General features: G+C 40.1%; 1 protein-coding gene across 3 annotated transcripts in view; it reads right to left on the minus strand.

Annotated features, from left to right (window-relative positions):
• The window catches only part of Lrrk2 (leucine rich repeat kinase 2), a 138483-nt gene that overhangs the window by 97614 nt on the left and 25854 nt on the right, over positions 1-15015 (minus strand). For all 3 annotated transcript variants that reach the window (XM_028752156.1, XM_028752155.1, XM_028752157.1), the window contains exons 8-14: positions 14276-14395; positions 13755-13897; positions 13586-13665; positions 11944-12050; positions 8815-8944; positions 4695-4819; positions 1113-1219 (exon numbers count right to left, since the gene is read on the minus strand). In XM_028752156.1, coding sequence (XP_028607989.1) covers positions 1113-1219; positions 4695-4819; positions 8815-8944; positions 11944-12050; positions 13586-13665; positions 13755-13897; positions 14276-14395 — 812 coding nt within the window. The remainder of the gene's footprint in view (positions 1-1112; positions 1220-4694; positions 4820-8814; positions 8945-11943; positions 12051-13585; positions 13666-13754; positions 13898-14275; positions 14396-15015) is intronic.

Genomic DNA, 15015 nt, shown 5'->3' on the forward strand with positions numbered 1-15015 from the left:
GTGTGTGTGTGTGTGTGTGTGTGTGTGTGTGTGTGTGTGTGTGTGTGCTACCTCTTAGGGCACCTCTTATTTAAGAATTAAATACATTTTTGTCTATTTTTTGAAGCAGGGTTTCTCTATAGAGTCCTGGATGTCCTGAAACTCACTCTATAGACCAGATAGCCTCAAACTCACAGAGATCCTCCTGCCTCTGCCCCTAGCAAGTGCTTGGATTAAGTGTAAGTGCCACCACCACCACCTGGCTCAAAATACATATCTTAAATTTAAATTTTCAATATTTTTCTCTAAGTTTTTGCAAATCATAAAGTCTTTACCTGCAACCATCTTATCAGAAAACTGGCTTTTATTTCCCTGGGTTCCCTGACCAAAGAGTCAGGAGTCTTTCTGCAGACACATACATGTAGACAGAGCCAAAACACCTAGAGTTCATTTTGTTACCCAGAAATGACAGTAGACAAACAGTGACCTATGGGCCAGATGCCTGAACACTGTGATGTGTGAACAACTCTCAAGGTCTCACATAAGTAGGTCAAAGATCCAGAAAGAGGTTACCTTCAGCCTGAACTGTAACACTCTATTTTATATACCAAAGCCTTGGCTCACTTGAATAAATACTTTTCTTAGTCTCTGCTTAGATCAATAAGAGTTGAAGCTCATGTCATAATTATGGATACCTCTGTTGACATCACCCTAATCATAATTCATCTTAGGAGAGCTATGAAAATATACAGAGGCATCAGAGAAGACAGCCATGTCCTGTCTGGTATGTCTCTGTTAGCTAAACCTTTTTCCATAGGATCATAAAGGAAGAATGGCCCACCAGGGAGCAAACAGCAGTCTGGGCCTGACATCCAGACCTGGCTCGTTGATTGACCTTCTAATTAAGCAATCTTAGATAGAAACATGCATTAGTTAGTTGTAAACTTATCTTTGTTTTAATATATATTTTTCCACCCCAACATTCCTACTATCACCCTGAGTTCTAATTATGACATCTAACTGTCATAGCAAGCAAAAAGAAAGTAAAGTAAAACTCAGAGCCCCACTCCCAGACCCTCAGATTTTATAGTCTTATTAATGGTATAAAGACAGAAAACCCTTGTTCAACATACCCTGTTCAGAGCGGCTAGAACCAGCTTGTAGATGTCAGTTCTGAAACACTGCTTTCTGAGTACATTTGGTTTGCATTGAGAGTCATCCCTGGATTCTTCCGACATTCCTAAATTCAAACAAATAGTGACAAATACAGTCATACTCTTGTCAAGTGCATTTAGGCTGAACATACTGCCACTTGCTAAAAGCTAGGATAATTTGGTTTGGGCTAGGTTCCTGCCCTTGTGGAACTTTCCATCCCCACTTAAAACATTCATGGCTTTGCTGCATTTTTCAGTGACTATGTCTGCACAGATTCCTGGAGCTTTTCACTGCGCCACAAACATGTGTGCCAACCAGTCACTCTCAGTAGTCAAACCTCTAGCCTCACGCAATGAGTTGCCATCAGCATCTTCCTTTCATCATGACCAAATGAGCATTCCTGAACTTTCATCTCTGCCCACTGCTTCCCAGAATGGAAATCATTTCTTTTCCATGTAACAGCCCTTCAAACTGTGTGCACTGTCAACTTCTTAGTGGCAGGCCCATAACCTCATCTCTCCATATCTCCAGGGTCCAAGGACACTGTTTTAGTGTAACAGAGGCATGCGAGACACCATTACATCAACACGGGGTAGATTCAGGTAGCATCAGTTGAAGTCTGAAAAAATCTCTGTGTCTGTATACCTTAGTTTCATCACCTATACACAGCAAAGAAGAATGCCGGCTGCGTGGAGTAAAGGAGACAGATGAGCATGCCGTGCCTATTGGTTTGCACACTTAATGCTGTGTTTACTAATACCTATTTACGTATATACAGTGTAGCCTTAAATTCATCTTTTTAAAAAAATCAATAATTATTTAATTGACTATTAACTAGCTATAGTGCTTCAGGGTCAGTTTATAATCATGCTAAGAGGAAGTACAGGGCTAGAGACAGCTCAGAGGTCCAGAGCATTTGCTGTTCTTCCAGAGGACCCAGCCTCAGTGCCCAGGTCCCATGTCAGGCCGTTCACAGCCGCTTGCCCCTTCTGGAGCCCATGCGCACTGTATACATATGGTACACTTATACAAACTTAGAGATGCGTGCATACACAGAAAACCTTTAACAAAATAAGTACATATTCTAAGCTTGTTTTTTTTTTTAATAAAAGAGATTAACGAACAGGCATGGTTCTAGCAGGCGTTTGCTGTTCTTTAAGAATCTATCCACCTAAAAGAAATAAACTTTGAACACCAGAGACTACAAAAATAATTTATTAGTCTGAGCATGGTGGCACATGTCTTTAATCCCAGCACTCTGGAGGGAGAGGCAGGCAAAGCTCTGTGAGTTCAAGGCTAGCCTGGTCTACATAGTGAATTCCAGGGCAACCTGGGCTACATAGTGAGACATTACCTTAAAAAACTAACGGGGGGGGGGTTGCGAATTGTTGTTCTTCCATTTTACTAAATCTACAGAATTCAAAAATTAGTAATAACCTTTTAAGTAAAATTATGCCTTAACTGCTAGTGACAAATGGGAAATGATGGTTTAATTTAAAATACACAGATTGATCGCTGTTCTTATCTAAAGTATCAGATTTTAAAAATAAAATCAGTAAGAGTTTCTTCCTCTAGAACACTCATCTCACAGTGAAAACTCCTCTTAATTCTGAAACAGAAGACACCCAGACACTATGGAAAAGAGTTGGTTTAGTAAACTTCCATGAGGAATAAATACGGATTTAAAAAATGTTGGAACTTTATACAAGAGCAACAAAGAAATATTAGATACCCTGTGTATCTCTCAAATCTATTCTCTCTGCATCTGCCTCATCCACTACATCTGCTTCATCCACTACATCATCTCACTAGACTGCCATCAACTCCTAACCAACTCTCCTACATCGAGTCCCCACTAACTCACCCCGTATAACTCCACCATTGATGTGAATTGCAAATGTGATCCCAGAACTACAGGGTAGTGGTCCAAGTCATTAATGCATACTATTAAGCATATTTTATATAGTTCCAAAAGTTATTCACATTACTGATTGACATCAGAGTTGTGTGTAACAAGCTCTTGACACCCTAATGGTATACACACAGAGAGATAAAGAGAGAGAGAGAGAGAGAGAGAGAGAGAGAGAGAGAGAGAGAGAGACAGAGAGAGAGAGAAACACACACACACATACGTATGTGTCTATATATATATATGTGTGTGTGTGTATGTATACATATGTATATATGAGTATATTTTAGACATATAAAAACAAAAATAAGACTATTCAGAAATCTAAACTTTTTTAAATTCATGGAGATAATTAAAAGGGGAAAATGCACTTGAACATGAAAATATTTAAAAGAAAAGGGTAGTCTGACTCAAACTTACATAACACACTTTCTTCTATCAGAAAGGACACAATGCTGCTAGATTGAATGTGAATTAATAGGCTAAAAACTGTCTTCCAGTCACAGAGCATTCCTGACAGCATCGGGACGTTAAATGCGTGTTCATTTCTGATTGTACTACTTCAGCTTTCTTCCCAGAATACTTCAAAAACGTGTCAATTCCACAATTCCATTAGCCCAGGAGAAACACATTTTTCTTAAAAAGTTTAAAAGGGGTCCTTCTAATGTTTGTAAACAAGATATGAGAAACAATAAAAATTATTCAAATTGAGCCATTATTAAGTTTTCAGAACATGTTCGAGCCATTAATAAAATTTAATTGCTCCCCATGTGAAATCACAATCACTCTGAAGTGCACTTAGGGTCTCTCCTCCCAGACTCATCCCCATCCCCTTCCCAGTTGTCTTCACTCCCTCCACACTATGTGCTCACGTTCCTTCTGCTTGAAAGCTGCCCTTGCCATCTGACTTGTCCTTGAGTCATAGACAGCCACTCCCGGACCTATGTGCTCCTCTAAGGCATTAGGTGTACCAGTGTGCTCAGACATGCCCGACCTTCTTCTGCAGCAGAGCCGCTCACCGTGGTAATCCGCTGTTCATCTATCTACCGAGCTCCCGACATTCCAATTTTGCCCTCATTCCCTCTGTCATTCAACTCATTAAAGCTCTGAGGTGTTCAGAACAGAACGGGAGACATTTAATAACGTGTGTTGAAAGAATGAGATAGGGGCAGGTGCTTTAGAGGGAGCTGAGGAACAAACAAGGTGACAGCCAGGGAAAGCCAGGCAGAAGAAGGTCATTAAAGTCAATGAGGGAGGGGCCGTGTGGCTGCCAGAGGAGAGCTAACTTAACCTTGGACATGAAGGATGGGAGTGAAGCATTGGAGGAGAGTTGAAAGAGTGTGTTCTGTTCTAGCCTGAACTTTAACATGGATGACAGCAAGGGAAATAGCAAAGAAGCATCAGAGGTGAGTAGTCCTTAGAGACAGAAGGTCCACTCTTTACCCTGTGTTTATTTCTTATGTAAATGAAGTGCTAAATATTCTTATGAACTCATCCTCTCTCATGAATTTAATTTCATGTTTGGCAGAAAGACCTGTGTGCAGTCGTCAGAATCTGATTCTTTAAGCTTGGCCTAGAAAACAATGTTTCGTGAAGATGCAAAATTCCATTTAAATGGCAGACTCTGAGTACAATCAGTTCCGTGACTCACCTGGCACAACAAAATGCAAAATAGCTCTCAGCGCCTCCAGCTGGACCGACAGAGATGTCCCGTGGGCTCTCATCACTGATAGTATTTTAGGGACCACTGCCGCCATTGTATCCAGAGAAGGGTTACTAGGGATGGAAATTGATTGATTATTGGGAAAAAAAAAGTACAGCCTGATTTATTTGTACAAACACTGAACTGAAACAAATATGGGTAATCAGAGACAATATATTTTTTTACCAGAAAAAGCTATAAGAAAATGCATTTGAACCCAACCAAAACTTCAAGAGTTTAAATCCTGACCTCAAGAATTTAGATCTGCAATCGCCTGGATATCTTTTTGCCATAGTTTTATGAAGGTAACACCTTCTTTCTGATCAGTATGGAGATCACTGGCAACAGCCCAGAAAGATGTTCACACCCCCATTTTCCAGATTAAAACAACAAAAACAAAAAAGCTTGTTGTTTGGAGGAGGAAATACCAAAATCCTTTAACTGGAAAGAAGCAAGCCCAGGACCCCTGCACCCTATCAAGGTTCATCTTCCAAGTTAGCATCATCAGCCTTTTTATACAGAGTTCATTAGTTCACATTAAATTCTTGGCTTCTCCAAGACATCTGAGCCTCTCTTCTTTTACGGGCGAGTAAACGTGCCACTCGGGAAGGTAGTGTGGCTATTTGTCTCATGCAGTGCCTTCTTAACTGAAACTTGCCCACACACGTCCCTCACCATCAAAACCAACACTTCAATACTGCAATTAATTCTTCAAAAACAACACTTATAAAAAAGAGAACTCTGACCGAGATAGGTTACCTAAGGATAGATTAGCTGGAGCTGTGTGAAAGACAAGTAAGTCCATTACTAATCTGTAGGTGTGCTGCACACGACTTACATTATTTGCATATAATAACCATATTGCTAACAGCTAGATTTACTGACAACTTAAAATGCACCAAGCTTATCTTAATCCATGAAAATGAATTTATTTAATCCTTACGCCATAAACTTCTACCTTCTGAAGCTGTTTTCTGATCCTTCTATTTTATTCTTTTTGGAAGAATCCTGAAGCCCAACCATTCGATAGTTGGCTCATAATAGCAATAAAGTCATTCAGCTTCCTCTGAGACAAAACCTTCACGTAGGAGGAAGCTCATTAAGACGCTGTATGTTCTAAGAAGAGGCAGAAACATCTCACCCTGAAGGAGAGCTGGTTAAACTCAGGGAGTAAACTACTCAGATGCTTCAGGAACCCTGAAACTGACAGGATTCGCTAGGCTTCTCCTTCCGGAGCCTGTAGAAGCTTCGAGGTCTGCTGAACCCCTCAGAAATAACTTCCCAGGCCTGAAAAGGACAAACACCAGCAGAGCTTCCCAGAAGACTCTCAGACTAGACCAGCTGCCTGAAGAGGTTGAGCTCACTTTTTTCTTTTTTTGACTATAAACATTTCATTTTATTTTTTTTAAAGAAAGTACTTCAAAAAGAGGAAAACAATCTAGATCTCGTGTGTGTGTGTGTGTGTGTGTGTGTGTGTGTGTATGTCAAGGGTGTTCCTTCCCTCCCATCTAGCCAAGAAGGTAAAACTGTCACTGAGACAGGTCTGTCTGGGGCCTAGGGGCAGATAAAGAATTATATATTAAATATAAATTAATATTTATAATTATATAATTATAATATATTAATATATTTATAATAAAATATAAATATAATTAATATTATATTAAATATAAATATATTTAATAAAACCCTTTACATAATCTCATGCATAAAGTCCTAGGGGTGACCATACTGTCGGGGACAGCCCCAAATATCAGTTGTTTCAGGCTAGTGCCTGGGACTTCCCATAACCAGCAGCAATGTAGTGAAGGCCTTCTTTATCTGCCCCTAGAGCCCAGCCAGACCTGTCTCAGTGACAATTTTACCTACTGCAAAATATTCTTGGCTAGAAGAGAGTGCAGGGAGGAGACCACCCTTGTCATTCATTCTTCATCTAAACTCCTCTGGCAAACCAAAGAAGATGACTGATGATTGAGGGCCAGAGCAATTCTGAGGCTTCTCAAGAGTTGTTCTCTGTGGCTTGGGGACACCGCACATGATAGTAAGGTGTCCAAAGGATATACAAGGCATGAGTAAAAGCCTTGAAGATCTCTGCCTCCATGGCAGATAACCCTTCCACTTTAAATATACCAAAGAACAAGGACCAACTCTCTTGACTCCCAAACTCACTCTTAACTGAGAAATCTACTTGAGGGACAAATCTGTAAGGGAAGGTCAGTCAGCCATATATCAGACGTCTGTCAAACAGTCATGGTACAAAAGGATTGCAGTGGTAAAGGTTAGATGTTAGCATGGGATGAGAATCAGAGCTCTGAATTTAGAAAAGAATTCCCTGGTTTGGGGGGAGATTCTGCCAAAGATGTTTTATTGACCATTTTTCAAAAGAAATTGAATGACCTTGAGGTTGATAAATGGAGACCTGTCTTTGTTATTGTTCTTGTTGTTCCAGAAGCCCTTATGAGCTATTGGAGGCTATGCTCAGTGTCAGAAAACCCCCTGAATAACTAGAAGATGCTGCATAGGGCAGTAGAAAGGAATGCAGGATTCCCAGAGATTGACAAAGTGTCAATTAAAGCAGTGCTGGGGACTGTGTGGCAAGTGTGGCTGGGCATGAGTGCGGCAAGAGTCAGGCTCACTGGCTCCCAACAGTCAGTTCTCGATGGTAAGACTGGCTAAAGCTCTGAAAAGATGAACCCTGCTCCCTGCTGATCTGAGCCCTGTGAGCAGTCTGCTCTGAGTTCCCAGCTTTGTGAACTGTCACCCATATTGGGGTGGGTTTCAGGGATGCAGCTGTCTTTGAGTCATTTCTGCTCCAGGAAGTAACTCTTCACTCATAGTCCTGTAAGTAACCGTAACAAATCTCATCTGCTCGCCAAGTTGGGCTTTGGAGGTATTCTTGCTTGGTCTGCTGTAGATTCAACGTTGAGAAGATACAGAACAAATAGAGACATTCGTTCATTTCTCCCTAGGAAGAGTGTCTGATAACGAGCTAAGACATAAGATCCTTCTCACCTGTAGCACCTGTATCCTGGATAATTTTTTTTATTCATATCTTTTTCCTGTACGGCTGCTTTCCATTTGATATCAAACAATACCACCATTATCATGCATTTTTTTTGCATAATAGATTGAGAAAATATACTAAGTATATGTTGCTGGAGGAGACACCTGCCAGAATTTCAGGTTTTGGCAGGTTTTGTAAGCCTCTATCTCCCTCTCACCATTTCAGACTCATATAATAATGTCTGGCCTCTTTTATGCCACAAACCAGACACACAGCGTCACTAAGGCTGGCCATAAAGTGCTTGGGAATAAAGCATCACTGGGAAAGGAATGAGGGGAAGAAGAGAGACCGAAGTTAATTTAAATGAAATAATAGCAATGAACAATGCATTGTAATAAATAAATGGTACTTTAATTTTGAAAAGCAATAATTGCAAAATTTATATACTTATAAATTTTATACTTTATAAATTTTATAAATTTATATACTTATAAGTTTTGCATATTCGCATATGTAGTGATCTGAGAAGCTATTATCATTTCTGCTGCACACTTATCAATTCTAAACCAGATAACATAGAAGCATAGAAGCAAACCTTCACCATATTTCTTCAGCCTCTGCCACACTTTTTAATGCTTGGATAAAATAATTCCAAATGATCAAGGGAAGATGACAAAAGGTATGTTCTTATGTACCATGTTTAGCTTCCCTTTTCAACATGGGCTTTGAATGATATCAGACCTGGCTCAGTGCCATATATATATATACATATATATATGTACATATATATATGTGTATATATATATATATATATATATATATATATATATATATATATATTTTTGTGTTTTTGTATGTGTATAGGTATATGGTTTGGTATATGGTATATGTAGGTGTGTATGTGTATGATGTATATGTACATGTAAGTGTATGTATAAATGTATATATACATATGTGTATACACACACACATATATATGTATATATATATACATATATATACACACACACACACACACACACACACACACACATATATATGTATAGGCTCATGAATGCACAGTACCTTCCTTCAAACAGATGATTCAGCATCTTGCAGCCACTCTCTGCCACCTCAGGTACATGGGCATGCTTCTGCATCAACTCCAAGACATTCAGGTATACTCCTTTTGCCAGCAGGATTCTCCTGAAATTAACTATAAGGTGTTTTTCAAGTTATGTACGGTAATGAAAGCTCACAATTGCAAGAACACATATAACATATTTCATTAGCTACTTAAAGATCATCAATAGCTGCCTGTATCTTACAAATAATTGACAGTCTCTGTGTTCCATATTTATTAATTCTTTATTGATATTTCCAGTTAATTTTTTTTATTCAGAGAGTAGACAGGTATTAATGTGATTAGTACATTAAAGCCCATTAGAAAGAAGTGCTATATAAAACAATGTATAAAAACAATACTCTTCACAACGAGGATGGAAATTAAATGAACAACTACTCTTTGAACTTCACAAAATGACCAGACTTACATTGAGCTAGGAAGCACAAGTTTGCTAGACATCAGTGCATGGGCTAGAGACACTCTGTGTGCACAGATACAAGCCCTCATCCCATTGGTGATGGGAGCCAGAGGCAGGCCTGAGGAGAAGGACCACAGGTGAGTGGAGGCAACACTCACTGGTAAGAGGACAGTGGAAAGGCATGTGCTGGGATGCTCTGAACTACTCTGTACAGCTCAGTGGGCTGCATACATTATTCACGGGTCTCAGCACTATCTACTATGCAGAAGCCAGATTGCTCAACAATGGCAACCATGACCAGGAGAAGGGCAGTCATCCCGAAGTCCCTTCAGAGTGTACAGAACATTTCCACGTGTCCCTATCTACTTGCAGAAGTTTACTGGCTGTATCTACCCTATTTTAGCAGAAGATTATCTGTATTCAAAGGCAAATCACAAAATACAAACTTCTACAGGAGTTGCCTTTAGTGAATGCCCATTCATGTTTGGTTTTCCTCTGGTTCAAAGGTCAAACCCTCATTCTCAGCTTGACTTTTGGCTACCTCGAGTATCATGTTCCTTAGTCTTCTTGTCTATCTTCCCCATTAGAATTTGACTCCATGAGCCTAAAATTTTTATGTAACTGTCAGATCATAAGGGTGTAGATTGTATGGAGTCTCAATACACAGGAAGGAGCTCAATTCATCCAACTGCTTAACTACATGAGAAAATTATCACAAAAGATGTTTGGGCCTAAGCCTTCAAGTCGCCATGGTTCCAAGACACCATTTTTCCCTCTCCATTCCCTCCTCCTTCTTATTCCTCTTCCTCTTTAATTTGTCTTTGAGACTTAGTCCAGGTTGGCCCTGAATACACATTCTTCCTGCTTTAGCTAGAGTGCTGGGATTGCTGGCCTGTGTCACCCTTCCTGTCTAAGAGCCCATTTCTTCTTTCTGCCAACCCAATCCTGTTTAAAACAAACAACAAAAAACAAACCAAATAACCCTTCCCATCCTTTACCCTTCATAGTCACTGTTCCAAGTAGCCTGCAGTGTGAATTTGGTGGTGGAGCTAAATAAGGAGACTGTTCAAGATCCTACTACTCTATTATACCAGGAAGCCCAGGATGTGCAGGGGCATCTAAGAGCATCTAGCAGATGCCAGGACCAAATGCATGGGAGCATGAAGGGAGGGCAGGAACTGATTCCAAACAGATGTCAAGCTGACTCATGAGGTCATTGTCCCTCAGAGGCCATAATGAAAGCAACCCCAAGTCACAAAATCTTAACAACTGATTGCAGGACCTAGCAGAGTTTCCTAATGGTTAAGACCCACAGCCCCAGCACACTATCGCTGCTTGGCAACAAGCTTCATCTCCTCTGGGGAGCTATACACAATGCGCCTTGGCTGCAATGCAATCCCTGCCCAGACCTCCATAGCTGTATGGCAGCTCCTGGGATGACTCAGCCCTGGGACAGGCCCTGTCATCACTCGGGGCCTGGCTACTCCAAGCCTTTGCGTGATGTGCCCGATTCATCGTTAGCTAATTTAACTTTGTTCTTTAACAATTGCACAGATGTATGCAATACATTTGATTAGGCTCTCCTTTTATTAAAAACACCACCAGAGAGGTGGGTGAGAATGGAGAAAAATGGGAAGGAGATACTTTTTCTCTTGATTTGACCTGAGTGAAACAGCCTGTAGGAGATGTGTCTTAGTCAGTAGCCTGGCCTTGCTACTAAAATCTGGTGGCGCTTACATTGTTATGTCTCAGATCAATCTTCCTTTTTTTTCTTTGTTTTTTTTTAATGTTTCACTGCCTAAAAAATATCCCATAAGAACTGACAAGCCCCTCTACCTGGTGCCAGACAAGTTTTCTTGGCAAAATTTCATGTTTATGGGGCCAGGAATCTGTAGCAGTTTGAGCCAGGACCTTAAAGCTTAAGGGAGCTCCAAGGTATGAGAGCCCCTTCTCTGTCTGTAAGTATGCAAAGTTATGATGCTCACAGGGATTATACATGAAAGATCATTCTCAAAAACTTATGAGTAGAAAACATTGCACTCTGGACAATAGTACCAGTTTTTGAAACAGTGACTAACTCATCGAACAGTAGTACACCTGTAAAGTTTACTTAAGAAAAATGAATAAATATGTAAAGGAAAATGCAGGCAATCTTTTTTAGAGGAAAAAAGGCCCTATGAGGACTCTAAAACTTCCCATGGTATGTAAGCTAAAAGCCAATCAACAGAAACTGGCTCCTATGATAGGTTATAGATAAACATTGGAAAGCTACACAGCTATTAACATTGTAATGATGATAATAATAAATACATTTATTAATATGAGGAAAATATAACAAGCATTTAAAGTGGACACAATGCTCCAATTTCTGCAAGTATGTATCATATACGTCTGCATTTAAAATGGATACAATTTTCCAACTTCTGCAAGTATGTATCATATATGTCTGCATTTAAAGTGGATACAATGTTCCAATTTCTGCAAGTATGTATCATATATGTCATACATGAGAGAAGTCAAGAAAATATACCCAAAAATTTTATTTTTATCCTTTCTATGCCAACATACATACTTCAGCTAATTCCATTTACATATCTTAATTCTTCAGAATTTGTAGCTTTTAAAGAAACCAGCACAGTGTTGTTCCTCTGTAGCATAGTATACCCCTTACCATTTTGTTCCAAGAGAGTGGACAGAGCATGTGCAGCTGCTTGGAAGACGTCTTTGGAAGAAGAGTGCATCAGCATAGACAGCATCACTTCCCGGTGCAGAGGGAACCTTTCAAAAAGCCAATCGCATATCAGTTCACAGCCTCCAGCTCCAATGCTCACTCATGCGCTCTCTGTGCACTCTTAACAGTGCAGGCATGGAAGCCGAGCTGTACGCCACCTCTACTCACAATAGAAGCCTACGTAGAACAACGCTATAGGTAGATTTGAGTGTGTCCAACATTAATACTCCCATTTCATCAGAAGCCTGTAAGCCTTATGGAAAACACACGGTGTTGTAAACATGTAAGGAGGGACAGGCAGCTACAAAGTTGCTATGGTGTACATCTCACAGGATGGACATAAAAAACAAAGTTATAACCCGGGAAGGATGGACTAAGCAGCACAGGTTTTCTTCCTACTTCTCAGAGCAAGAAACACAGTAAAGTATACGCATTGCTTGCTTCTAGAGTTCTCCATTTAGTATTTTGGACTAGATTTTACTCTGAGTAAATGAAAATACACAATAAAAAATTGTGCCTGGGAATGCCATTGTAGACTACTACAACCAAACCGTGACTCTTGCAAGCCTTATGAATGCCATACAAACATTAACGTACTAGGTGCACAAAACATAAAGAAAATAATTAAAACACACAATAAGAGTTGTCAGTCACCAAGCAGGATGATAGAAAGCTACCAGCATATGAACCATAAACAAGCAGACAATAATCTTTAAAAAAAAAAAAATGAGGCACCAGGAAGAAAAATATAAAAGGAGGGAATGGGGAAAATGAAAAGGGGGGCTGGACTTAAGTGGGGAAAAGAAACAGAGCAGATTTAAGAGACAGAAGAAATGTTTTCCTTTAAATAACACATTTACTGGAAAGAACTCCAGGTATTGAGGACTGTGTGTACCGTGAACTAAGATGGATAAATTGCAGTGTGAATCTGCCCAAACGCAAACTCCTGAAAGGTTGCTCACTCGGGATAATTTGGTTGCTGGTTTATTTTAGATTTTAAGAATCACTATCTTTTCTCCAAATGGAAGCTTTTAAGTAGCATCTGTCTCCTTAAGTCCCTCTTTTCCAGCAGTGGGCCATTATGCAAATAGGCCTCTCTCTGGAATACAGATCCATACTGCTGTCAGGTGGGACCTGCCGGGGAAGTTTCTAACTGGACACAGGCAATGTGCAGGCTGGTGGCCCAGAACTCCAGAGGCTCTGTGAATGTGCTTGGTTGGAGTGAATTAACACGCATCTGCACCTGGTCAGCCAGAAAACTGAGGGGTTGGCTCTCCAGGATTCACAAATAATTGAATGATTCATGATGCCAAATCCCACAGTAGAAACTAAAGTGGTTTATATCTCAGTAGGGATTAAAACTCTACACTACCCCAGACGTGGAAGCTCAGGCCTAACATCCCAGCATGGGCCATACTTTAAGAGCCTGTCTTGTGGAAAAACTAGGCAAAATTCTATACCCACCACTAACAGGCAAAAACACTAAAGCTTAAATTCTGACAAGAGAAACTAGCAATGGCAGTTTCTATGTACTGGCTGAAACAGAACCAAGTTTTCTATCATGACACATAGAGATACTGACTGGCCATCTTCATCTCCAATCTTCTCATGCAAACTGTTCTGGTACATCAGGAGATTATTCAGTGCCCAGCATGCGGCCTCCTATATCAGGAAGGAAGATGAAAAATGTATCAAAGTAGCAAGGATGGGAAGGCCTGATCTTAATCCAGTGTTCTAACAATGTGTCTGACCTGCACGAGATTGTTCTTTCGATGGCGCACCAGGGCTTTATAGCAGGGTTCCAACCAGAAAAGCTTCTCACTGTCCTCCTCTTCGCTGTGCTCCTGAGTCTCACTTCTTTCCTCCAAGTCTTGGTTTAAGAAAATAGTCTCAGCTTAAAAACAAAAGTATGTATGTCTTTGTATGTCTTTGAGATGCATATCATCACCAACAGCTAGAACAGCCACGCCTAAGTACAGGGTTTGAATGTTTTCCACAAATTATGCTTTACTAAGCACCTTCACTAATCATGAAGTAATTTTTAATATTTTAACATGCGTAACTATTGTCTCATCATGTGAAGAGATATTTGCCCACCACCCTAGATGATCTAGAGAAGGATCATCTGAAGTGATTGCCTGGTTCTTGATACCCCACATGAACAGGGGATGCCAACACTTAGTGCTCTGAGAGCATCTTCTGACTGGAAGGATGCCCTTTAACCCTCTCCTTAAAAGGAGAAAAGGAGTCCCTAGTTAGTAAGGAGACTTACTGAGGAGTGCTAAACAGCTGAGTGCAGAGATCTGTAAGGCTGCGTTCTCGGGGTACTGCCGGACAGCTTTCACCACAAAGACATGTACTTCATTCAACACCAGGATGTTGAAAAAATTACCTAAAGTAAAGCAAGACATTCTGGAAACTCTCATCCTTACAACCTAAAATGTATTTACTTATATCGCTGCATTTAAATTAATAAATCTATCTAATGTCATGAGGGTATATATGAAATCAGTGAATGGTTCTTTACAACATAGTGATGTACATTAAATCAAAGAGATTTTTTGACACTTTGATTCCTGCTGTTGTCCGCCTTATTAAACTAGGCTGGTTCAGTGAAACCAAAGACTTCTCAAATCTTCACGCAGAAACAACTCAGCATCTCCCGTACACGGCACTACAGGATTCATAGTTATCACAATGTTCTCAGGGTCAGCCTCTTTCTTACTCAGCCGTGTCCTTCTTGAAATGCAACTTGAGACCATCTTACCCTGTAAAGTCACGGACCAGCATGTGACCACTACATTTCACAGAAAATATTTTGTCGCTTTGTTATTGTTTTAATTTTAATTTAAGGTAAATTCCTTCACATATATTTTCAACTGAGACTAAAGGCAAAAGTTTGTACACACCTTTGGGGTACCATCTACTGTTACGATGTAATACAATGTTGAACCAGCAAACATCCATCTGTATCTGTATCTGTATCTGTATCTGTATCTGTATCTGTATCTG

The sequence above is a fragment of the Grammomys surdaster genome, unplaced genomic scaffold, assembly GCF_004785775.1.
Source record: "Grammomys surdaster isolate TR1022 unplaced genomic scaffold, NIH_TR_1.0 125878, whole genome shotgun sequence".
NCBI classification, from domain to species: domain Eukaryota; kingdom Metazoa; phylum Chordata; class Mammalia; order Rodentia; family Muridae; genus Grammomys; species Grammomys surdaster.